This window comes from Carassius auratus, chromosome 11, assembly GCF_003368295.1.
Source record: "Carassius auratus strain Wakin chromosome 11, ASM336829v1, whole genome shotgun sequence".
NCBI classification, from domain to species: Eukaryota; Metazoa; Chordata; class Actinopteri; order Cypriniformes; family Cyprinidae; genus Carassius; species Carassius auratus.
The window spans coordinates 16,015,496-16,041,063 of NC_039253.1; the positions used below are offsets into that span (position 1 = coordinate 16,015,496).

Consider the following 25,568-nt stretch of genomic DNA (forward strand, 5'->3'; position numbering starts at 1 on the left):
ATCTGAGTAACTGTGCTGCAATATCCTAGTGAAAAGAACACAAATACACCATTTTGTATGTAGTATATGTTTAACTGATTCTCACTCGCACTGTATCTAGAACAATAGCCAGAAATCTAACATACACCATGTTGCTCACTTACTTTTTAATGTAGCTATTACTTTTAACTAGACACACAATGCAATTATTAATAATTATGGCAAAAAAACAAAAATAAAAATATAAGAATCTTCATATATTCCAGTAAATGGATGCAAACCTACATCTTGTGCTTCACATTTCATGTGCAGAGGCAATTTCTCAAAACAGTTTCGTCAGTTTTAACATCTAACAAATGTTATTTAGCTGCTTATTTATGCTACACTGGTTGCTTGACTATTGACAAAATGGCTCAAAAATGAATTTTAAAGCAAAGGAATATGATTTCACATTAACAACCACAACTATTCACAAGTACACCACATGCAACCATACTGTATGTAGGCTACAACCTAGCTATCCTGTATTTTAGATTATATATATATATATATATATATATATATATATATATATATATATATATATATATATATATATATATATATATATATATATATATATATATATATATATCATTAAATCAACATGTTACCCATAAAATATGTTATGCCACTCAGTTAGAAAACTTGCACTCCCTAATGTAATAAAAATGATCATATGGGATGGACGTGCTGGCCCAGAATTATTTATAATGGCAGGGGTGCACCAGGTGATATTTGTCATCCCTCTAGTACAGCTATAAAATGAGTTGGAATCCATTCTGTGATAAAGTCCATCTGATCTGTTTGCACAGAACTGACTTTTCAATGCAGGAAGAGAGCTGAGAATGTCCACACATGTTGGCAGTGGTGAAAAGCCCTTTCCAAATGTTGCAAAGGAGTTTGTAGTCATAGAACCATTCAATTCATCTTTTGCTCCTGTAACAAATCAATAATTATATATCAGAATCTGAAGATAAATAACCATTCTAAAAATCAAATCAATTAATGCAAATCTTACCAAGGATTAACCATTTCTTCAGGAGGTTGACTAAAGGGTAACTGCCTTGTCCACAGAAATATCCAGAAAAATCATCCAGGTCTAGAGCCCATACAAATGCACACCCAAAGCCATGTTCCTGTAAGTATTTTATCTTAACAATAAAAAGCAGAGCTGTTATTTTTCTAATAACATATTCTGTCAATTTAAACGTGAAAGTAGTCTATGTAACAGAATGTACCTTAATTTCAAAGCTCCTCAGATTGTCAAAACCCACCCAATCACTGCCTTTAAAAGAAAAAGGAACTTTCTGGTCTTCTATCCATTGTACTGCCCCGCCATTTAGGAAGAGACATATCTTGAAAAAAAGAAAATATTTCTTAACTTAAAATAGACAAGCATTTGCAATTAATATTACAAATTTTGAACAAAGGTTTTTGTCTAGAAAATATATTTTCCTATGAGGTTTACTTCAAAGTAAGACCACAGGCCCATCTCTTGTGTATAAGGTCCAGGAGAAGCCAAGATATTGGCTGGGGCTCCAACTCCACTCTGAGAGGAGGTGAGGATGAAGGAACGTCCATACGTGGCAAAGCCCATCAACAACTTCTCAGGAGGAGCTCCCTGGAATCTCCAGTATTTTAGTGCAGAATCCTGTATGCAAGATGAAAATATGAAAACTACCCAGCAGCAAATTCAAGTTATTCATTGTCTTGAAGCCTGTGCTCATAATAAGAGTCAGTCTGCTTACGGTGTTTGAGTTGATATCCTCCTCGTCTTGGATGCCACTGTACAAAGGGCTGTGATGTCTTGCGAAGCCATGTTTAAATGTATGAAAATCAAATGTCTTGACACTAATAAAGTCCAGATACCTAAAAAAATGTTTTTACATTTTTAAGCTTTTTGGGGCAATTTTTGTAATTGTCATAAGATATCATGGTGGCTGAATGATATGTTGCTCTTACTTAGAAATCTCTGGAATATTGTAGCTCCTTTCAATAACTTCTTTCTGTGCTGAAACGGTTGCTGTTAGTATCAGTCTGACGTATTTGTTTGACTGGCCTTCAGCTAGAAAGGACTCCAGAAGTTCCTTAAGTTTCACAAAACTCATTTAGTTGGTAATCATTTTTAATTATTTTAAGCATAAACCATAATAAACTTTCTGCTTTAACCAAGAAGAAGAAAAACATGTTTGAAAAATGAAATGAATGTAGAGAACCATTAAAGTCTGTTTCGATTAGACAAATTGGGAAAGTTTTGATGATGGTTCAGTTGATGAAAGAACCACTTTTTTTTTTTTTTTTTGCGTCGAGTTGGTTATACCTTCAAAAGAAATTCAAGTGTATTCAAATATTAATACATACGTGTCTAAAAGTATAAAAGAAGTTATAGGCCTACATTTGAGGAAAGGAGCACTTAAGAATAAAGTTATTAAGGTATTTAAACAAACAGAAAGAGAATAAAAAATTATATTGAAGGAAGCAAAACAAGCTCATAGGAAGCATTTCAGACTAATGATACTAAGAAGGTATGGGACATTATAAAAACAATGACTTGATTTTTTCCCTCAAATAAATCTATTGTAACTGATTTTGTTTTGGGAATTAACTATTATTATTATTATTATTATTATTTTTACTAGATTCAAATCAACGGGTTAATATGCCAAATGCAATGAAATAATAGATGCCGTAGCTCCATTATCTGCAGAGATAATTGGTATATGACATCAGGACGTCAGAAGTGTTTTAATCCATCAATAGGAAAAAAGCTGTTGGTCCTGAAGGGTGAAGTGCATTTTTTTTAAGAACTTAGGAAATAAATTAGCCCTAGTGTGGCAACTATTGATACACACATATTGTTCCTGTGTTATTGAAGACTGCGTGTAAAACCATTATCCAAAGTTCCATGTCTGATTTTAGGATTTTAGACCAATAGCCCTTACTTCAGTAATTTGGAAATGCTTGGAAAGATTGTTACTTCAGCATTTAGTTCAGATGGTTAAAGACAAACCTGACCCTTTATAGTACTGAAGATGCTGTTGCTACTTTAGTACCTATTTTAATTTCTAAACCTCAGATAAACCTACTACTGCAGTAAGAACTTTGTTTCTAGATTGTTCCTCGACGTTTAACACAATACAGGTTGATATTTTGGTGTCAAAACTTGTACAGTTGAGCTTAAATTCCCAATTGATGATGAGTGAATAAAAAATATGTCATCTGCTATTATAACAAATGTTGGAGTACCCCAGGGATGTGTTAGTTCTGCTGTACTTTTGTTGAGCTGACATGACAAATCAATATATTTTAAATTATTCTGATGACACTGTTTTAATATTCGTGTTGAATGCTTCGGAAAGTCCTGTGCTACATCAACAAGGTGTGACAAAATTCACAAAATTGGTAGAATGGTGTAGAAATCATTTGGGTACACATTTGATGGTTGTACATTGCCTGATGTTATTCATAATGAACAAATCAGACAGGTTAAAATGTACAAATATTAGGAGTGATGGTGGAAGATATGCTGTCTTGGAAGGATCACACTGATACTCTTTGTAAAAGAGTAAAGCAAAGAACTTACTATCTTTGTCGTCTTAGATCTTTCAGAATGAGAAGGAAGAGACCTTTGATATTCTTTATGTCTGTGTTTCTGAGTATACTGGAATATTGTAATTCTATATGGTATAAAAAGTAAAAAAAAAATTGTTTAATTACATAGAAGTCTGTTCAAGGATTGTTGGCCAGTCTCTTGTGAAGTTATATATGATTTAGCCTATTATAACAACCTGTTAAGGCTAGATAATAATAGCTGTTTCTAATCACATCCTGCATTATGAAGTTGTCTCATTGCAGTCAAATTGGAGGTTTCAACAGAGTGAGGATGAAGCATTCATTTTGCATCAGGCTATGCTTGAGTTGAATAAAACACTTCGAATCAAGAGCATACGAGGTGAAGGTGCTGTAAAGTGTAGGGTGTATTTTTAAATGTACAATGCTTGATGTTTTTGTACTGTGTAGATTAAATGCATTCGTTGGTGTTCAATGTTGTAAACATGGATACTGTCAGATAAGAAACATTTCAGACTTGTCTGACAATAAAGTACCATCATCATCATTATTATATGAAAACATATTTTTCATTTTAACCTTGCACAGTAGAGTGAATTTCATTTTTTCTTCTAGATGCGTCTCTGAAGTGCCTTTGTTTTCCCAGTCCAAATCCAGCCCATCAAAGTTATACTTCCTCAGAAATTCTATGGAAGACTTGATGAATGTCTGCCGGTTTGTCCAGTTGGACAGCATAATGGAGAATCTAATGTGAACAAGTAAATTCATGACTACTTACTTCACTATAACTTGTAATATGGCTTACAAATGTTTCAGATTAATTGCAAATTTGCTAAATCTCTCTCAATAAGCCTTGTTTTTGTAAAAAAAAAAAAAAAAGAATAAACAGAAAAAGAATGCTTACTGTTTTGAGTCCTGGTCTCTGACGGACAACAAGGTTATTAGGTGAGGATTTCTAAAAGAAACATTTTTGTAAAGTCTGTGTCACATACCAGAACATCTGACAGACCAAAAATATACAAGACTAGAAACGTGTATCTCTGAGCTAGAAGCATCCTTACCGGTTCTTAAGTGCATTGAAGGTCGAGTAAAGGGCCACATCATTCCACTCACTGCCTGCTATGTTATTGGCATAGTTTACAATGGCAAATGCATAGATCAAATGAGTACACAAGTATGGGTCCACATTCTCAGGAAGGTACTTAGCAGTTCCTGCTCTGTACTGAGACCAGTTTGTGAAGTAACACACAAGTCTTGAACAGGTTACTGAGGAAAAATACAATATAAAAATACACCTTCTAACATGTCAAACGTAATTTGTATGTGATATAATTTTAATGAATAATTCTCAATCTCTCAGTACTTCTTAAAAAACATTAGAATTTTCATTTTAATGCAGTGGATTGAAAATAACCTTACCGAACTGAAAGAACAAAATCAGGCCTGACAAAAATGGAAAAAGATCATTAATAGATGCTTTTACATTGTATTAATATATTAACCTTCCTGTTGTATTCCAAAACTTCTGCTTTTTGGTCAAACTGACATACACTGGTTTCCATGCAATTTTCCAAAAATCTGCACTATGAAAAAAGACATCCATTGTAGCTTGGTTTTATGTTCAGAAATCAGCATAGACACAACATAATGTTAATGATGTTTTTGTCTCGGTTCCTTATAGTATAAATAATATCTAACAATATATATTATCTCTTGCTATAACCCTAAATGAGAAATATTCACAAAATGTAAAGGAGAAATAAATAGTTTAATCAGTATTTCAAGTATTTTGAAAATCGAATGTTGTTCTAATTGACCCCAACACAACATTGTGTTTAAATAAACATATTTGGATAAAAATAGACAAAATACCTGTTAAACGTGTTATTCCCCTGTTCATTTTGATGCTTCTACATGTCCCTTTAGTTTTGTGTGGGAAACTCAGCATAAAGTAAAATTAAGGGTGGGGAGAGACAGGGAGGGCTACACATGTATAACATGACACTAAATATCAGATCAGATTTTTCTTGCCTATAGAAAAATCAGAATTTCAGTCAGATTTGGCCAATCCAGATTTATCTGACTGTCGTAACATACCAATAAAGATTTATTTATTTTGCAACTTATTGTTTTGAATGAACATTTTTCTTTCTTTGACAGACACAGTGAAGATTTAATGTATCTCTCTTGGTGGATTCAGTGGTATGGATGTCCATTCCCTTGAGGCTGTTCACAATAGGAGGAAATGAAATGCTATTCAAAACAATTGAGAATACAACGGCAACTTTATTTTGAGATTGTGAAGAAAAAAGCTCATGCACTGAAATCTTACACATTTTATTGTGAATGAAAGTGTGCTACTAAATGTTAAGCTCTTCACATTTAAACACAAACATCATAAACAATATCTAAACATTTGATCTTGTTGGATAGCCTTGTTGTCTTATCTAAGAAAAAAGAAAAGAAAAGAAACAACTGATCTGACATGACATGACCTAAAAAAAATAAAAACTGATCTGACATGACCTATTTTCAGTTTCACCTCAAGCTCTCTACTATTATTATTTCTGATGAAGCTAGAAACTCTAGTAGTGTAACTAAACTGCACAAACATCATATGTTTCAGTGACTTCAGGCACGTGGACATACAAATATTCATTACATTATCTTCAACGGCCTTAGGATGAACCCACTCCTTCTGTAGGATCATAAAGGGATACTATAGACATATATAAGTAACTTCAAGCTAATTTTTATGATAATATGTACCCAGTGTTGCACAAGAAAGTTACATTAGGTCATTGTTCAATAAGATAGAGATACATTTGCTCTTTTTTACTGGAAAGTGTGTTTAATGCAGACAGAGACAAGGGTCCAGACAGGGACGAAGGTCATACAGGTGTCATTCCAGTGATAAAAATAACAACAACACTGCAGTTAGTATCAACATTACCTGAGCTTGCACTCCAACATCATCTTTGACCTGTCTAAATACCTCCAACATTAGTGGGACATTGTAAAATAACTAATAAAAGTGTCTATCATATTGATTTAGTTTAGTCTTAATTTCTTAATTTAATCATACCCCCCTCTGTATTTTAATTTGTGCTGTACCAGTCAAACGTTTGGTATAATATGATTTGTAAATGTTGCAAGACATATATTTTGGTCATGTATAATTTCCAGTATTTCCATAACACATGATCCTTCAGAAATCATACTAATATGCTGAGTTGCTGCTCAAGAAACATTTTTATTTTTATTTTTCATGCTGAAAGCAGTTTTTGCTGCTTAATATTTTTTTGGAAACCTTTATATACCATACACAAAGTTTGGGGTATAAGTATAAAAAAAGAAAGAAAGAAAGAAAAGAAAAACAAATTAATATTCTTATTCAGCAATGATGCATTAAATAGATGAAATGTTACAGCAAAGACATACATAATGTCACAAAAGATACTTCAAATGCAGTTTCTTTCTTTCTATTCATCAAAGAATCCTTAAGTTGTTAGTCAGCAAAAACCTTTCCACGCTGATAAGAAGAACCATATTAATTAATTACCAGTAATAATTGATTGCCAAATCAGCATATAAGAGTAATTTGTGAAGGATCGTTGTTAAGTCACGTTGGAGTACTGAATGATCTTTAAGATAGTATTAACATTTCACAATATTACTGTTTTACTGTATCTGTAATCAAACAAATGAAGCCTTGGTGAGCACGAAAGACTTTCAAAAACATAAAATCCTAGCTATTCCAAACATTTGTCCAGAATAGAATTCTGAAGCTTCCTTCATGGTTACATTTTAATAAAGCATGTACTGCCTTTTCAAACAAAACACTTAAAAGTAATCACAGACTGATATTACTGTTCTGCAACTGGCATTACAGAGACTAACAAAGCGTCACGGAGTATTACTGGTCTTGGTGCAAGTGACATATGCCTCGAAAAACACGATTTTAAAAGTGAATTAGCGTCTGTTAATTTTTTTTTTTTTTTACCTCATCAGCAGCTCAAGCAGTGTTGGTTGCTTAGTAACAGACCTGAGAGTGAATTGTCCAACTTGATAATGCAATATAAGATTCCTATCTAGAGATAAGATACGATTTTGTAAGATAGGATAAAAAACCCAAATCCCGTTAAGACTTTAATAGGCCTATACATTTATGAAGATCCTTATTTAAGATGTCACATCTTAAATTCGATTAGATTAGATTAGATTAGATTCAACTTTATTGTCATTGCACATGTAAGGTACCGAGCAACGAAATTGAGTTAGCATCTAACCATAAGGTCAATAAGCAAGTATAGAATATACAAGGTCATATTTTACAAATGTACAATAAATATACAAATAAGGCAGTGTATGGACATCATTTAGAGATTTTAAATACTATCAGCATGATATAAAGATAGGGGTACTATGAACATACAATACAGATGGATTATGTAAAATTGTATGTACATTATAGGCAGAAATTATGAACATATGAACATCATTTACACTAGTGCAGTAGACAATAAAGTGCATAGAAAATATTTCAGTGTGCAAACGGATTACTCCGTATTCTGGATGAACAGACAGTAGTGCAAGTAATAACAAGTTAACTTTTTAATTTGCTGGTTTGTAAATAGATGTATTGATGAAGAGGGGTGAGGAGTCTGTGTGTGGTGTGTGTGTGTGTGTATGGGTGTTGGGGGGTGTCAGAGGGCAGAGTTATTAAGAAATTAAGACCTAAGATAAGAAACTTTCTGTAAAACGCCCCCAGAGGCTCTCAGACCCCAGGGGGCTAATAAACATATTTATAGCACACTTGACATAATCCCAACTGATCAAATGAAATAAAGATAGTTACACACTCTATGTATTACTGCAGCAAGGATGCATTAAATATATGAAATGTTACAGCAAAGACATACATAATGTCACAAAAGATACTTCAAATGCAGTTTCTTTCTTTCTATTCATCAAAGAATCCTTAAGTTGTTAGTCATCAAAAACCTTTCCACGCTGATAAGAAGAACCATATTAATTAATTACCAGTAATAATTGATTGCCAAATCAGCATATTAGGGTAATTTGTGAAGGATCGTTGTTAAGTCACGTTGGAGTACTGAATGATCTTTAAGATAGTATTAACATTTCACAATATTACTGTTTTACTGTATCTGTAATCAAACAAATGAAGCCTTGGTGAGCACGAAAGACTTTCAAAAACATAAAATCCTAGCTAGAATTCTGAAGCTTCCTTCATGGTTACATTTTAATAAAGCATGTACTGCCTTTTCAAACAAAACACTTAAAAGTAATCACAGACTGATATTACTGTTCTGCAACTGGCATTACAGAGACTAACAAAGCGTCACGGAGTATTACTGGTCTTGGTGCAAGTGACATATGCCTCGAAAAACACGATTTTAAAAGTGAATTAGCATCTGTTAATTTTTTTTTTTTTTACCTCATCAGCAGCTCAAGCAGTGTTGGTTGCTTAGTAACAGACCTGAGAGTGAATTGTCCAACTTGATAATGCAATATAAGATTCCTATCTAGAGATAAGATACGATTTTGTAAGATAGGATAAAAAACCCAAATCCCGTTAAGACTTTAATAGGCCTATACATTTATGAAAATCCTTATTTAAGATGTCACATCTTAAATTCGATTAGATTAGATTAGATTCAACTTTATTGTCATTGCACATGTAAGGTACAGAGCAACGACATTTAGTTAGCATCTAACCATAAGGTCAATAAGCAAGTACAGAATATACAAGGTCATATTTTACAAATGTACAATAAATATACAAAGAAGGCAGTGTATGGACATCATTTAGAAACTTTCTGTAATACACCCCCAGAGGCTCTCAGACCCCAGGGGGCTAATAAACATATTTATAGCACACTTGACATAATACCAACTGATCAAATGAAATAAAGATAGTTACACACTCTATGTATGACTAGATTTATGAAATGGTAAATTTCACACATAGTAAAGCATTCTTATAAACTTGAAAAATACTGAAGGAAAGAAGTGCCATCATTTAACATGTCATATTATGTACACCACCCATCTAAATACAGTATTTTCACTTAGAGTCTACCATCAACACCAATAAATATAATATACAGTAAACTGAGTATCCTTCTCAAGTATATAAGGTCTTGTTGTTTTGCTTGCCAGATTTAATTGAAGAGTAAAGTTATTAAATAAAAAATGAGCTGTTCTGACAATTGTGATAATGTTACGCGAGCAAATTAGGGACCTAGATTTTTTTATTCTTATATTACAGCTGAGCTGATAAACTACCTGTAGATATCTGGGACACTTGATTTGGCACGCGATTAGATCTTTTTTTATTTTATTTTTATTTGTGGTGTACACAAATAGATTCATAAAGAATATGCAGTTTATTTTTGAAGCTACATATTTATAGTACGTTTTTTTATTTTTTATTTATTGAAATAAACTTAATTAGTAAACTTACACTACCATTTTCAAAGTCTCTTATATGCTCACATGGGCTGCATTTATTTAATCAAACATATAAAACAGTTAAATTGTGAAACATTAGTTTTCATTTAAAAAGAATAACTGTTTTCTGTTTTAATATATTTTAAAATAAAATGTATTCATGTGATGGAAAAGCTGATTTTTCAGATGCTATAACTCCAGTTCTTCGTGGGTTTTTTCATGAATAGAATGTTCAAAAGAACAGTATTTATTTACATTTTTATAAATGTCCTAAGTGTCATTTTGCAGCATATTTTTATTGTCTTTGGTAATGTGCTTTCTTCCTTTTCACACTGATATCATCACCTGGCATGTATAGGTGATAAGATATGAGCAATACATCACTGATGTTCTCTTTTAACATCTCCACATTTTAGTTCTTATATTCTCTTTATTTATATATTTGATTTAATGATCAGATTGTACACAGTTTTATACATTCCTGAATGATGGCAAAATGAAGACAAATGTGACATTGCTAAAGTTAATCGATAAGTGCAACTTAACCATCTGTTTGATTTTGGTTTCCAAATCAGTAGGGGAATATTATGGTGATCCTGAAGCGATACGTTTGAAGGCACCATAGCACTTTATAATGTGGTTCTGATAGCGCAACAAAGTTATATAAGAAAATTATCTTTGTAGAGATAAATTACTTGCGTAAGACTCTTTAAAGAATATTGACCCCATAAATGTTTGGTTTCCTGAAAACTGTATCTAAACCTTTTATTCAGATATCAAATACAGCTATTTTTGATTAGTTACTATAACTATTAATAGAAATAGAAATAGGAATAGGATTACTATTAGTAGAAATAATTATGCTTAGCAATAGTTTCACAGTAAAACAAAGATACAGACAACTTTATACTTTTACTACAAGTCTCAGAGGACCAGATATTTAAATTTATATTTATCGTACATTGTCATTTCCTCTTGCACATATTACATGATAATTCTTTTACAATTACGTTTTTCAAATTTAAACACATAACTGATGTCGGCTGAATATATTTTTTAATATGTATAAGTTAATATAGATTTTTTTTATATATATCAGTGTAACAAACATATTGGCACATTGCACAGATTTTATTGTAGCAGGCCTAATTTTCCATCTTATCTATGATTTTAGCTTCAGGCAATTTGTGCTGATGCCAAAAAGTATATTTACAATTCAGTCCATAGTTTAGAAGAGATACCATATCTAACACCATCATAATAAATCATCCCAGATGGATTTGACAACCCCCAGTTGCTATAAAAACCATGGGTTCCTGAAGATCCTTTGTACATTTTTCGAGCTAGAGGTACCCTAGGTATGTGCGATCATAATACATCTTAAAATCTTTATTTCTACTATTAGTATATATGTTATTAAAAAACCCTCTTGTTTTATTCTTACAGGGCAATTTAGAAGTAAACATGGGAAAGCTTACACTCATCGCAGGTAATGTGTATAAATAATAAGTGAAATACTAATGTGTTTTATTCATTCTTTTATGTTTGTCATTTACATGATATTATTGCATATTCTAGGTTTGGGCTTGGTGCTCTGCCATGTTGGTGAGTCATTGAGTATCTACTGCATCATATACTAATATCACATTCATTGTAACGAATTACTATTAACTTATATGTTCAAATCAGCAAGATGTCTTGTCTAAGAGCTTCTTTGTGTCTCCATATACAGCCTTCTCCATGGAAATGGGTTGCTACTTCACCAACTGGTCCCAGTACAGACCTGGAATTGGAAAATATACTCCTGCAAATGTCGACCCTTTCCTTTGCACACACCTCTTGTATGCTTTTGCAATGATCAACCATGCCAACGAGCTTGTCACCTACGAGTGGAACGATGAGACTCTTTACAAGGCCTTCAATGATCTCAAGAACATGTGTGTATTGGTTACTACATAAAGTTTAACACTTCAAATGCTCAGTTTCTCAAATCATGTATGATGTTTTGTCATACATGTTAACTAAATTAATATCACAAAATCCTAAAATATCTCCATTATCCTCACAGAAATCCCAGTCTTAAAACTCTCTTGGCTGTTGGTGGATGGAACTTTGGTTCAGCACAGTACGTATTCTGAAAAAAAATATTGAAGTTTAGATTTATGTTGTCAAAAGAAATGCAAGAACATCTAACACTGTCAATCCCAGGTTCTCCATCATGGTGTCCAATGCTGCAAACCGTCAGAAGTTCATTCAGTCCTCCATCAAGTTCCTGAGAACTTATGGATTTGACGGTATGGACCTGGACTGGGAATACCCTGGAGCAAGAGGAAGTCCACCTGAAGACAAACAAAGATTCACACAGCTGCTGAAGGTGGGTCTGATTCTAATACAGTGTCTTTTTAAGCAGATATTGTGGAGCACATTCCTTATTCAATCTCATTTTATGTCAAGTCTATTATCCTTGATATATATTGCTTTATACAATAACTTATACAATAGTTTATAGATTTTGGTTCAGTTCAGCGAAGACAGTAGTATTGTAATTCAGCTAAAGTCATTTCACTGTTTATAATTTTAGCTGTATTATGTTTTTCTTTATAGGAAATTATTGAGGCCTATGAGGCTGAGGGCAAAGCTACTGGCAGACCCAGACTGATGCTGACTGCTGCTGTAGCTGCTGGCAAAGGGACCATTGATGATGGATACGAGATTGCACAGGTTGCCAAGTAAGTATAACGACACTGAATCATAACATTTACAAAATGGCAGCGCAATGAGGTGAAAATAAGCCACCAAGACCTCTCTTGATTTGTGTATTTTCTTCTTTTTTTCCCTAGGTACTTGGACTTCATCAATGTGATGACTTATGACTTCCATGGAACTTGGGAAAGATTCACAGGACACAATAGTCCCCTGTACCAAGGCTCAAAGGATGAGGGAGACCTGGTCTACTTTAATACTGTGAGAATTGATTTACTGTAACATCATTTATCATGCTGTATTCAAACCTCCCAAAGGAATCATTCTTAAAATGACTACTCTCTTGCTCATTCAGGACTTTGCTATGCGCTATTGGAGGGACAACGGCACCCCTGTGGAGAAACTCAGAATGGGTTTTGCAACATACGGTCGCACTTTCCGTCTGACATCTTCAGATACTTCCGTTGGAGCCCCAGCTAGTGGACCTGCTTCAGCTGGAAGCTACACTCGCGAGGCTGGATTCTGGTCTTACTATGAGGTGGGAGCTTTGGAAAAGTCATTTTGTCCAAAATGAAAAAAGTAAAATGAATGCCATACATAAAACAATTCTGTCAATATTTGTATAGATCTGTGGATTCCTAGAGGGAACAACAATCCAGTGGATTGAGGATCAGAAGGTGCCCTATGCCACTAAGAATAACGAATGGGTTGGATTTGATACAAAGGAGAGCTTTGAAACTAAGGTACTTTTGAGATTTGAGTATTGATTTACTGGAGTTGGGCTGGAATGTCAGTATTTGTCAGCATCTGACTATATTCCTTTCAATTTATAGGTCCGTTATCTGAAAGACAAGAAATTTGGAGGAGCCTTCGTCTGGGCGCTTGATCTGGATGACTTTGCTGGACAGTTCTGTAATCAAGGAAACCATCCTCTCATGATCCATCTGCGCAATCTTCTGGATATCGGTAAGTCTTTCCTAATTACTAGGTGGCGCTGTTCACCTTAATCTGCTCAGGTAGCTTGTGGTAAGAGTCAAAATGGCAGACAAGTAGGCCTATTATGACTGACTTTGGTAAAATTGTCAACGCTATACTGTGAGTCAAGGAATATTTATAGACAAGGCTTAATGTTTGGAAAGCTATAAGCATTTTTTATGTTTTTATTTTTTTTTTATTTATTTTTTTTGGACCAGTATTTGTAAGTGCCACCAAATTTCACAAACTGGGACTTTTGGTTTGGTTACAATTATAGCGTTAAATATTATAATCAAAAGAAAAGCTAAAAAGCTTCCTAGCTAATGCTAACATGCCTTTATTTTTATCAGAATTACATCCTCTGCCTCCTACCACCACCATCAATACCACCCTAAAATTAATGCTTATTAAATTGCTTTTTGCAGTAGTACCTGATCCGCCTTCAACCACCACCCGCAAACCTGGCCAAACCACAACGCCCACCACCACTACCACCACCACCACCACTCATGCTCCAGGACCAGGATTCTGTAATGGAAAGCCTGATGGACTCTATCCTCACCCTGAAGACCCCAACAAATTTTATAACTGTGCAGGAGGCAACACTTACATAGATAAGTGTGGTCCAGGCACTGTGTTTGATGACAGCTGTAAGTGCTGTGGCTGGCCCAAACACTAAGGGATCACTAATGTGAAAAGGTTGAAACAGGACACTGCAAATTTTTTAAGAACCCAAGAAGAATCAGAACTAAACATGTTTGACTACAACTATTTCACATAAGTGTGAACTGAACATAATTAATGTGCTTTGTTTTTCCATTTGAATGTATTTTGAAAGTGTTTTAACTCCCCTGTAAATCTATTCATGTGATTGCTTGATAGTACAACTGCTATGCATCATTTATAAAAAAAAAAAAAAAAGAAAGAAATGTATAGAACAAGATTAAAAAAACTCATCCTCATGTTAATAAACAACATGCAGCCATCATTAAAATTGTTCTGGTTATGTTTGATTACATCGTCTTGCATTTGCTAAAAAATTCATGGTGTGTTCAATAACCAACATATGTGATATGCTAGATGTTTCATTACGTAAATAGTTTTTTTTAATAAGAAAAAAACAAAAACAGAACAATACATTTCAAGCAAAACATATTTAGTCACTATAACTGACTCACTGACGATTTTTATATTAGAGAATTAAAATGACAAATCTTGGTTAATTTATGACTGTTCATAAAACCAAATTATCTCTAAGTTTTTTTTCCTTTCTGTTGAATATTTGTATTTATAACCTACTGGCAGGTATTTTGGTAAGATTAATAATGCATGATTAGATTGCCACAGGAGTAAGTTCATGTTTGAAGTCAAGTAAATTAAGTGATATCACAAACTAAAAATAGAATGCGTGAGATATCGATGTCCTTATACCTTTCTGGACCTTGAACGTGTCAGATGTGTTGTTGTCTATGCAAGGTCAGAAAGCTCTCGAATATCATCAAAAATATTGGTAATACTTTACAATAACGTTCATTAATAAATCATTAAAGGAATAACTTACTTCCCAGTCTATGGGACAGTCACAAGCCTCCTGGTTTTCATTTAAAATATCTTAAATTGTGTTCTGAAGTTAAACTAAGCCTTTATGGGTTAGGAACGACATACAGGTAAGTGATTAATGACAGAATTTTCATTTTGGGGTGGAGTATGACTTTAACAAACATTTTATAATGTTTAACTAATAATTACTTAATAAATATTAACATATCTAGAAACATGAGATAATGTTCTTATGTTAACTAATGAACTTCTTAAACATCACCAAATGATTACCAGATCATTATTTCATGTTAATCGAAATGCTTCCAAATGTCATTAAACTTTCAAATCATATGATCATGCATTAAAAAAAAAAAAAACACAGCAACAACTTCAAATGATTTTGACGGATTTACAAATGGGTTGGTTTCTTAAAAACATGTATATTTGTAAAGGGGAATATTGTTCCTCTTTTTATTGCAAATAAATGTCACTTTTATAATAGTTAAAATAGTTTAAATAGAGACTTTTGAGCTATTATTCCATATTTTTTGTAGTCATTCTGTATCAGAACCCCAGACATACAATCCAAATAGTCTACAAGAAACTTGTACTTTTGCACACAGCTTCACAAGACCTGGTGCAGTGATCTCTGAAGTAGGCACAGTGCAATGTCGAGGGGAAAAGCCTAGTAAATGGCATGTAATAATTCAAATTATATTATTATAATAGTAATATTCATATTATAAAAGTGATATATATATTATAAAGTGATACATATATATATATATATATATATATATATATATATATATATATATATATATATATATATATATATATATATATCATGTTGCCATTCTGTACACTGAGTTTTAGCAGCCTATATATTGATTTAACATAAATACCTTGTGCGTGTGTATATTTATTGCACCTATCTGTTCTGCTCAATGTTATTTTCATATGGTAGTCCATGGTTATAATTATTCATAAGTATACAGTGTCATAACTACATCTCTGACATTTTTAACAAACCAAACAGTTTGAAAATCTGTAGAAAATTTAGCAAATTATGGTTATTTAAAAAGTAAATGCACCATTAAAACACAATGTTACAAGTGAACAAGCTGACTGTCACAAGATGGCCACCAGGTGCGGACGTTGCCCTCCATTGGCCAGCAGCGCGGACGAAACATCTAGCCTTTATTATTTATATCTATGGCTAGCACGGCAAAAATGTGTTGAAATTTGATTTCAAATCTACACACTTGCTCACCTTTACAAATGACTGAATTTAGCACACAAAATTACGCCAAGCAGTGGCAAATGTGACCGCACTTTTAAACTCTGTATTTCACTCTGTTTTTGAAAAAATAAATAAATAAATGGTGCTAGCAATGCTCTTTATTTATTATGTGTAAAGCAGTGGTAGATTATTTAAAGGTTTGCTGAAACTAGTGCTTTGGAGCCACTGGTGCAGACCAAGTAGCTTACAATCAAAATGTTCTAACATTATATCAAATAAGTGATCACAGGAAATGAACCAATCAGAAGATTAACCATTTTAAGGTAAGCACTGCAGTAAAACTTACTCTAAATCATTAGTTCATACCAAATCAAGCATTCTTTAGTTAATATTTTAGTATTATTGTGATCTTTTATTAGGCAGAAGACTCTCTACCATTGCAGTCCCACATGACCAGGAAGGTACCTAATATCAACTCACAGGTGGGTTCACTTCTGTAGGAAGGAGAAAGATCATCACATAGTTTCTTGCATGTGTCTTAGTGTGTTTTTGTCTCCAACAGCTACCCCTTCACTGCAGACAAGCTGAAGGCTAAATCCTCAACTGGAGTCTTTCTGTCTATGGATCTCATCATTTTTGGACAGAAAGTCTTAATATAGTGTTGAAACCCGGGATCTCCACTTAAGCACTGAGTTGACACGTATACAGACCAGGGAATATTCTGATATTGTCGGTCAAGTACTGAGTCCAGTCTCCAGTCCTAACCCTAACCCTAACCCTAACCCAGTCTGCGGAGAAGTACATTTATTCCTAAAGGTGGATAAAAACATTGTGTTGTCTTTTAAAAGGCTATTTTGATAATGACTTTCACTCCTATGCTGTGGAAAATATGGAAAAATTTAAATGATTATGAAGGTGGGGTTATGCGTCATGTTACCTGATGAGATGAAAAGAACCTTTATCCTGTGTTGTACATTTCCTTTTGACTGGTTAAAATTGTATACATATATCTATGAATGTAATTGTTGATATTTCATTATAATAATTATTTTGACAATAAGCTAAACAACCAATGATTTTTCCATCAACATTATTTAGAATTTTATTTATGTTTTTTAACATAATGTTCATAGTAAAAGGAAAGCACATAATGTCTTTAATTATACACACTTTTACACATCTTTGTTCAAGCCTTTCTGACAGATTTACTGTGTTAAAATCATCAATACAATGAATGAGTAAAAATTAACACAAAAAACATCCCAGGACTCATTAATGTGTTAAAGTTTAACACAGGTTGTGTCATGTTTAACACATCTTTTCTAAGAGTGTAAGCACTTCACAAACTATTCATGTAAATATATACATTAGCTTATAATCAGTCTGTAAAGGTCATATATTTTGTCTTAGTTTGTTGAGTTGACCTCTACTATTTGCATATCTTTATTCATTTATTAATAATTGCAGTACCCAATCTAATTTGGAAACTATTAATCAATTCAATTGAAAAGGTGTATAGGAATTTACTAATAATTAATACCTTTACCATTTGAGTTGTCATTTTGATGGCAAAAGTGTCCCAAATAACCAGAATGAACCGTAACCCTATTTTCACATAATTTTTTATCAATTGTTAATGTTTTTGCAGTTCTCATTATTTGTAAATGTTTATAAACATTTACTATGTTTAATGTGTTTTTTTTTTTGTTGTTGTTTTTTTAATCTTTATTGGCACTGGACTTACATCTATTTTACCAATGTTTGTGTAATTAGCTAAATGCTTAGTAAGACATATCACACATTGTAATTTGGGTGCAAAACATGTTTTTATCATCTCAACACTTATATCTGTATACTATTGTGTATTATTACACAGAATATTCCTCGAGTCCTACATCATCAGGAGTCCTACATCAAAAATACATTTTCAAGAAAATACTTCATTTATCGAAACAATGCAATATAAACAGATTGGATTGTGTTCCCTTATAGTAATCAAATTGATTCCTGTTGTTGACACCTTACCCAACCTTAAACCTACCCAAACACAAAACCTGTCCCTAACCCTACCTGTATCACACCTTAACAGCAGAAAAGGTGTTGTGCATTAATTGTATAACATCTGTAAAAATAAATTGTAGATTTTCAAGATGTGCATGATCATATGAATTAGAAGTTTAATGACACTTTAAGCATTTGAATTTAAATGAAATGTTAATTATTGCATAATGTTTAATACATTTATTAGTAAACATTAACAAGCACATTATTTAAAATTTCTAGATATGTGAATATATAGGAACTAATGATCCGTTAAGCATTACATACTGTTTGTTATTATAAAGTGTTACCAAAATATCTCCAATAGACTGCTGATATGCTAAATATCATAAAGGCTTTAAGTCATAAACTCACTTTGCTAAATGGGCCAAGTGGTATAGCTTAGTCTTACAAATTTGACGTAATAAGCAACCTAGTGAGATTAATTTATTGCCTTTTACATCTTCAGTTTCTGTCCTGTTTATGTTGAAACATACTATTTATCTGGTATCCAAGACCTTTGATTAAATACCTTGATAATGTGTTACTTTTATTGTCCATACATTGTGTACTGCCTTCCTTGTATCAGCCGATCCCCTAAAATACCCATTGTTCATTTATATTGAAGCCTGTATATATTATCGCTGAGTATGGATATTACAGCCATATGCATTTGACCTTCAAGTCCTAAAATGTACACTAGTACACAAGTTTTCATCATGAAGCAATAATTTAGTTCATTTTAATCTAAAGCAGAAAATTGATGTAATGAGTTAAGGTTTCTAACTAGTTTATTAGACATATTAGTGTAGTCTAAAAGATAGAAAATGATTGAACGATGCTGGCATCCATATAAAGTCATTTAATTACAATAAATTAATCCCCAAATGTTTAGTTAGACTATTCTTCAGATTTTTTTTTTTTTTACAGCTGTTTTGTTTATTTTAATTTAGATTTCACAACTCATATAGTTTTAAATCAGCTTCACAGAAAAAGCATGTTTCAGTGTTATATTAATGCAGTATTCTCTTATCAGCCAGTGATGCGTTGCTAGTTTCAAAGTCATGTCCTAATGGTATATAGTCAGTTATGAGATAATACAAGTTATATGGTTAGTAACGTCATGTAGCATATACATTAACATAGAAACAGAAAAACAAAAAAGGGGTAAGGAGATGTGTAAATGGTTTTCAAGCATTTTTTTTTACTAGACTTTGATGTCCTTAGTACCATTTCTTTACTATTTCTTACTTAATATATTGTATGTGTGCATGTCTGTAACCTGTTAGTGGGTAGGATATATTAAGCAACATTTTGTCCTCAATGTTGATATGTTAGAATCAGGAAAAACAAGGGCCAATTTGTGATGACTAGATGACTGGATCAGAGCATCTCCAAAACTGCAGCTCTCATATGGTGTTCCCATTCTGCAGTGGTCAGTATCTATCAAAAGTGGTACAAGTTAGGTACAGTGGTGAACTGGCGACAGGGTCAAGGGCAGCCAAGGCTCATTGGTGCATGTGGGGAGTGAAGGCTGGGTGGCCCATGTGGTCCGTTCCAACAGACGAGCTACTATAGCTCAGATTGCTCAAGAAGTTAATGCTGGTTCTGATGGAAAAGTGTCAGAATACAGTTTGTTGCATATGGGGCTACATAGCCCCAGACCAGTCAGGGTGCCCATGCTGACCCCTGTCCACTGCCAAAAGTGCCAACAGTGGGCATGTGAGCATCAGAACTGGACCACAGAGCAATGAAAGAAGGTGGCCTGGTCTGATGAATCACATTTTCTTTTACACCTGGGGAACACATGGCACCAGGACGCAATATGGGAAGGCAGTGTGATACATTGAGCAATTTTCTGCTGGGAAACTTTGGGTCCTGCCATCCATGTGGATGTTACTTTGACACCTACCTCCTATTTAAGCATTGTTGCAGACCGTGTACACCCTTTCATGTAAACAATATTCCCTGGTGTCTGTGGCCTCATTTAGAAGGATAATGCGCCCTGCCACAAAACCAAAAAAGGAATGGTTTGAGCACAACAATGAGTTTAAAGTGTTGACTTGGCCTCCAAATTCCCCAGATCTCAATCCAATTCAGTGTCTGTGAGATGTGCTGAACAAGCAAATCCAATCCATGGAGGCCCCACCTCACAGTTTACGGGACTTAGAGGATCTGCTACTAACATCATGAAGCCAGACACCACAGCACAACTTCAGGGGTCTACCAGTATTTGCTAGTGCTAGGAAAACCAGTATTTATCTCTGGGGTATATTTTTAGCAATAGCCAAAAATACATATGGGTCAAAATTATAGATTTTCTTTTATGCCCAAAATCGGTGGTGAAATGCTATTTCATGCATACTGAGTTTTTTACACTGTTAAAGAGTTGGATTCCCATGCTAAACATGGACAAAGTTTCAAAAAGTAAGTTGTATGTTTGAAGGAGTATTTTTGTTCCCAAAATACTCCTTCCGGTTTGTCACAAGTTTCGGAAAGTTTTTTTCGAGTATGGCTCTGTGTGACGTTAGATGGAGCGGAATTTCCTTATATGGGTCCTAAGGCACTTCTGCCGGAAGAGCGCGCGCTCCCGTATAGCGAGGCTGAGCAGCACAGACATTTCACTGATCAGAGCGATTCCCTGATCAGAGCAAGAGCGTCGCGAAAAGTCACAAAAGAAGTGTGTTTTAGGTTGCCAGGGCAAGACAACCCTGCACAGATCACCAAAAAAAAAAAAACAGCATTAAGGGACCAGTGGATGGAGTTTATTTTTACAGAGCATCAACGGAGTTGTGCAAGTGTTTTTGTTTGTTCCCTGCATTTCGAAGATGCTTGTTCACAAGGCCCAGTTTGACGACGGATTTGCGTATCGTTAATTTCTTAAGGATGATGCAATCCCAAGGAAAAAGGGTCACGATTGTGTGTTGGAACCGCATGCGGTGAGTAAAACTGCTTCAAATATCTCTGCCTCCTTGTTAGTGCATCCCCTCCCATGCCAGAGACCCGGGTTCGAGCCCCGCTCTGAGCGAGTCGTTGCTGCCGGTCGTGTTTTTCCGGGAAAAACGGTACAGACTATCTTTCTCTTATGAATATAATAAAACTAAAGATTTTTTTGATTTATGAAGGATGCAGAACTACTCTATATGTACTCGAGATTAACAGGATATTGAGTGAAAACGAGCATTTCACCCCCCACCTTTAAGATATTAAGTAAAGATCATGTTCCTAACATAAATTCAGCAAAACTTAATGTATGATTAGTAATATGCATTGCTAAGAACTTCAAAGGCAATTTTCTCAATATTTCGATTTTTTTGCTCCCTCAGATTCCAGATTTTCAAATAGTTGTATCTCGGCCAAATATTGTCCAATGCTAATAAACCATACATTAATGGAGAGCTTATTCATTCAGAAAAAATGACACTTAAGACTGATTTTGTGGTCAAAGGTCACATTTATGTATTTTCTATTTGCTGTTTCTTGAATGAGATTTTGAGATATGATTGTGAAGAGGTGTATTTGCATAAAAAAAAAAAAAAAAAACACAGAAAGTCTCCCTTGATGACAAGTAAGTTTATTAATTTCTTCAAAAAAATGACCAAGAAACAGTGAGTCATTTAAGAATAGTTACTTACACTAACAAACTGCACACAGATGGAATGGAGATTTAGACATAATATTTTCAGTTTAAAATAAAATTATGTTCTGTGTCATTTTTGCACTTTCACTATTTGCAGATGTTTTTAGAAGGTGATCCCTTAGGGCCAAACACAGCACTTACATGTGTCATCAAACACGGTGCCTATGGCACAATGATCCAAGAAGGTATTGCCTCCTGCACAGTTATAATATTTGTTGGGGTCTTCAGGGTGAGGATAGAGTCCATCTGGCTTTCCATTACAGAATCCTGGTCCTGGAGCATGAGTGGTGGTGGTAGTGGTGGTGGGCGTTGTGGTTTGGCCAGGTTTGAGGGTGGTAGTAGAAGGCCTCGGAGGTACTTCTGGAAAAAGCATTTTAATAAGAATTCGTTTTATTAATTTTTTAATTAAAATACAACCAGTGGTGCAAGGAAAGCTTGTGAAAATGTGTACCGATATCCAGAAGATTGCGCAGATGGCCCATGAGAGGATGGTTCCCCTGATTACAGAACTGTCCAGCAAAGTCATCCAGATCAAGTGCCCAGACGAAGGCTCCACCAAAATTCTTGTCTTTCAGATAACGGACCTATAAATTGAGAGAAGAGCTGCTAGTCAGTTTCTGACAAATGTTGACAATGAAACCCAAGTCCAGTAAAGTCTCAAAAGCACCTTAGTTTCAAAGCTCTCCCTGGTGTCAAATCCAACCCATTCACCATTCTTAGTGGCATAGGGCACCTTCTGATCTTCAATCCACTGGAGTGTTGTTCCCTCTAGGAATCCACAGACCTATACAGATATTGGTGTATTGTTTGATAGTAGTAGATATTGGGAATATTCAAAAGATACTTTTAAAGAATATGTTCGATTATTTTGGACAAAATGACTTTTCCAAAGCTCCCACCTCATAGTAAGACCAGAATCCAGCCTCGCGAGTGTAGCTTCCAGCTGAAGCAGGTCCACTAGCTGGGGCTCCAACGGAAGTATCTGAAGATGTCAGACGGAAAGTGCGACCGTATGTTGCAAAACCCATTCTGAGTTTCTCCACAGGGGTGCCGTTGTCCCTCCAATAGCGCATAGCAAAGTCCTGAATGAGCAAGAGAGTAGTCATTTTAAGAATGGTTCCTTTGGGAGGTTTGAATACATCATGATAAATGATGTTACAGTAAATCAATTCTCACAGCATTAAAGTAGACCAGGTCTCCCTCATCCTTTGAGCCTTGGTACAGGGGACTGTTGTGTCCTGTGAATCTTTCCCAAGTTCCATGGAAGTCATAAGTCATCACATTGATGAAGTCCAGGTATCTGAAAAAAAAAAGATTATACAAATCAAGAGGGGTCTCTCTACTCTGATTCAGTATCCTATGACCCTAGACCAAAAGGTTGGGAAAATGGATCAGTAGATTACTTGGCAATTTTAGCAATCTCATATCCTTCATCAATCGTCCCTTTGCCAGCAGATACAGCAGCGGTCAGCATCAGTTGAGGTCTGCCAGTATTCTTGGCTTCAGCTGCATAGGCCGCAACAAGTTCCTTCAAAGAGAAACATGGATAAATAAAAAAAGAAAGGAGCAAAAGTTCTCCACAATATCTTCCTAAAAGACATATCATTACAATCAGACCCACCTTGCACAGCTGTGTGAATCTTTGTTTGTCTTCAGGTGGACTTCCTCTTGCTCCAGGGTATTCCCAGTCCAGGTCCAGACCATCGAATCCATGAGTTCTCAGGAACTTGATGGTGGACTGGATGAATGTTTGACGGTTTGCAGCAGTGGACACCATGATGGAGAACCTGAGATGAATTTTGGAAAAATCTTGAAATCTAGATGTTTCAGCATTTCAATTGATCATCAATCTAATGTGATAATGGAAAAAAAAATCGTAAGAAAACTTACTGTGTTGAACCAAAGTTCCATCCACCAACAGCCAGAAGAGTCTTAAGAGTGGGATTTCTGTGTGGTTAATATAGTTAATTTAAGATATTTTAATAATATAGACAATACATATTTAGATTTTATTTTATCATGTCTAAATACATTGACACTTCTTACTTGCTATTTACTTTTGCTATTGTATTTTGACATTTTTACATAGTATTTTTTTCTAATACACACATGTTCTTGAGGTTATTGAATGCAGAGTAGAAAACATCGTCGTTCCACTCGTAGGTGACAAGCTCATTCTTTTGGTTGATGATTGAAAAAGCATAGATTAGGTGTGTACAAAGGAAAGGGTCAACATTTGCAGGAGTATATTTTCCAATTCCAGGTCTGTACTGGGACCAGTTGGTGAAGTAGCAGCCCATTTCCATGGAGAAAGCTGGATATGGATACACAAAGAAGCTCTTAGACAATACATTTTCAAACTAAAATGCACCCCTTAAACTGATCTGTCTCATTTCAAAATTTCAATCATATATAGATATTTTATTTAAAATATGTGATGTGATAAATACTCTGTGACTCACCGACATGGCAGAGCACCAAGCCCAATCCTAGAATATGCAATGACATCATGTAAATGACAAACATAAAATAATTCACTAGCATATTTTGGATTGCACTTTATTATTTCTTACCTGCTATAAGTGTAAGTCTACCCATTTTCTGACAATTTTCTATAAAAAGAAAATCTAAAATAGTTTCCTAAATAAGTGAAGAAGAGATAAATATTTTAAGCTGAATTCTTAATATAGAAATTACCTGATGGTTATTAACCTGGGGTTTGTCAAGAAAATTGAGAGGATGAACATCCAAACTCCTGGGTTTTTTATAGGAGTTGGGTGTTATCTATTCCATCCTAATATGGGAGGATTTATTAGGAAGGTCTAAGATATGCTATCTCCAGTAAACTATGGACTGAACGGTGCCCAGGAGCTGACATGGTCGGTTCACTTAGTTTTGTTGTGGCCACGACATAATAACTTGTGGGAACGTGATAATATGTCATGTCCACGAGATACTAATTTGTGGGAACATCATCTTAACTCGTGGGAACGTGATATTATGTGATGGCCATGAGATCATTTTGTCGAGGTGAAATCCTTATGTCATGGCCTCGAGATGCTATGTTGAGGGAACAGACATGCATTTCTCATGGCCACGACTTCTTATGTTAAGGGAACAACATATTTTTCTCATAGCCACAAGTTTCATGCAGAAATAAACCTGTGTGACCATAGCAGACTGTTGATTGTCGTTTCTCCCTCTGTGTCCATATTTGGTTGTTCCTGTTCTTATTATTAGTTAATCACCTCATTGTGCTCACCTGTTTTACCTTTCATATATGCCTTATATTAGTTCCTGTCTCTTGTGTTCTAGTTTGTTGGTTAGTATGAATGTCTATGTGTACGTGTTGTGCTG

The 25,568-nt window shown here is 34.4% G+C and overlaps 3 protein-coding genes across 4 annotated transcripts; 1 reads left to right on the forward strand and 2 right to left on the reverse strand.

The window, feature by feature from the left end:
- Window positions 1-723: 723 nt before the first annotated feature.
- LOC113111354 (acidic mammalian chitinase-like) lies at window positions 724-5,491 on the reverse strand. Its single transcript, XM_026275979.1, has 9 exons — window positions 5,437-5,491; window positions 4,653-4,857; window positions 4,496-4,546; window positions 4,171-4,336; window positions 1,984-2,108; window positions 1,770-1,890; window positions 1,490-1,672; window positions 1,260-1,376; window positions 724-1,172 (listed from the first exon to the last, which is right to left on the reverse strand). Exons 1-9 carry the CDS (start codon window positions 5,489-5,491, stop codon window positions 1,020-1,022), a joined length of 1,176 nt encoding a protein of 391 aa, XP_026131764.1. The 3' UTR covers window positions 724-1,019.
- A 5,895-nt stretch (window positions 5,492-11,386) lies between these two features.
- On the forward strand, window positions 11,387-14,740 carry LOC113111200 (acidic mammalian chitinase-like). The gene is made up of 12 exons (XM_026275732.1): window positions 11,387-11,426; window positions 11,515-11,557; window positions 11,647-11,673; window positions 11,801-12,005; window positions 12,137-12,193; window positions 12,277-12,442; window positions 12,673-12,797; window positions 12,909-13,032; window positions 13,127-13,309; window positions 13,398-13,514; window positions 13,605-13,737; window positions 14,172-14,740. The coding sequence occupies exons 2-12, from the start codon at window positions 11,533-11,535 to the stop codon at window positions 14,423-14,425; spliced, it is 1,416 nt and encodes a 471-aa protein (XP_026131517.1). The 5' UTR covers window positions 11,387-11,426; window positions 11,515-11,532; the 3' UTR covers window positions 14,426-14,740.
- A 7,589-nt stretch (window positions 14,741-22,329) lies between these two features.
- LOC113111355 (acidic mammalian chitinase-like) lies at window positions 22,330-24,809 on the reverse strand. Of its 2 annotated transcripts, none has more exons than XM_026275981.1 (11): window positions 24,785-24,809; window positions 24,674-24,700; window positions 24,321-24,525; window positions 24,102-24,158; window positions 23,833-23,998; window positions 23,615-23,739; window positions 23,388-23,511; window positions 23,111-23,293; window positions 22,879-22,995; window positions 22,663-22,795; window positions 22,330-22,568 (listed from the first exon to the last, which is right to left on the reverse strand). In XM_026275981.1, exons 1-11 carry the CDS (start codon window positions 24,807-24,809, stop codon window positions 22,330-22,332), a joined length of 1,401 nt encoding a protein of 466 aa, XP_026131766.1. The 2 variants fall into 2 exon arrangements, with proteins under 2 accessions (XP_026131766.1, XP_026131765.1); XM_026275980.1 differs by having other exon boundaries at window positions 22,330-22,571.
- Between the last annotated feature and the right edge of the window lie 759 nt (window positions 24,810-25,568).

Excerpts from the sequence above, each read along its gene's own strand:
- LOC113111354 (XM_026275979.1), bottom strand. The coding sequence starts at position 5,491 with ATGAACAGGGGAATAACACGTTTAACAGGTATTTTGTCTATTTTTATC. Across the intron at positions 4,858-5,436 it reads GTCTATTTTTATCCAAATAT|TAACCTGTTCAAGACTTGTG; the intron begins GTTTATTTAAAC and ends ATTTTTCCTCAG. Across the intron at positions 1,377-1,489 it reads GCCTGTGGTCTTACTTTGAA|ATATGTCTCTTCCTAAATGG; the intron begins GTAAACCTCATA and ends CTTTTTTTCAAG.
- LOC113111200 (XM_026275732.1), top strand. The coding sequence starts at position 11,533 with ATGGGAAAGCTTACACTCATCGCAG. Across the intron at positions 11,674-11,800 it reads CTTGGTGCTCTGCCATGTTG|CCTTCTCCATGGAAATGGGT; the intron begins GTGAGTCATTGA and ends CTCCATATACAG. Across the intron at positions 12,006-12,136 it reads TTCAATGATCTCAAGAACAT|AAATCCCAGTCTTAAAACTC; the intron begins GTGTGTATTGGT and ends TTATCCTCACAG.
- LOC113111355 (XM_026275980.1), bottom strand. The coding sequence starts at position 24,809 with ATGGGTAGACTTACACTTATAGCAG. Across the intron at positions 24,526-24,673 it reads CTTGGTGCTCTGCCATGTCG|CTTTCTCCATGGAAATGGGC; the intron begins GTGAGTCACAGA and ends ATCCATATCCAG. Across the intron at positions 22,996-23,110 it reads GATTCTGGTCTTACTATGAG|GTCTGTGGATTCCTAGAGGG; the intron begins GTGGGAGCTTTG and ends ATATCTGTATAG.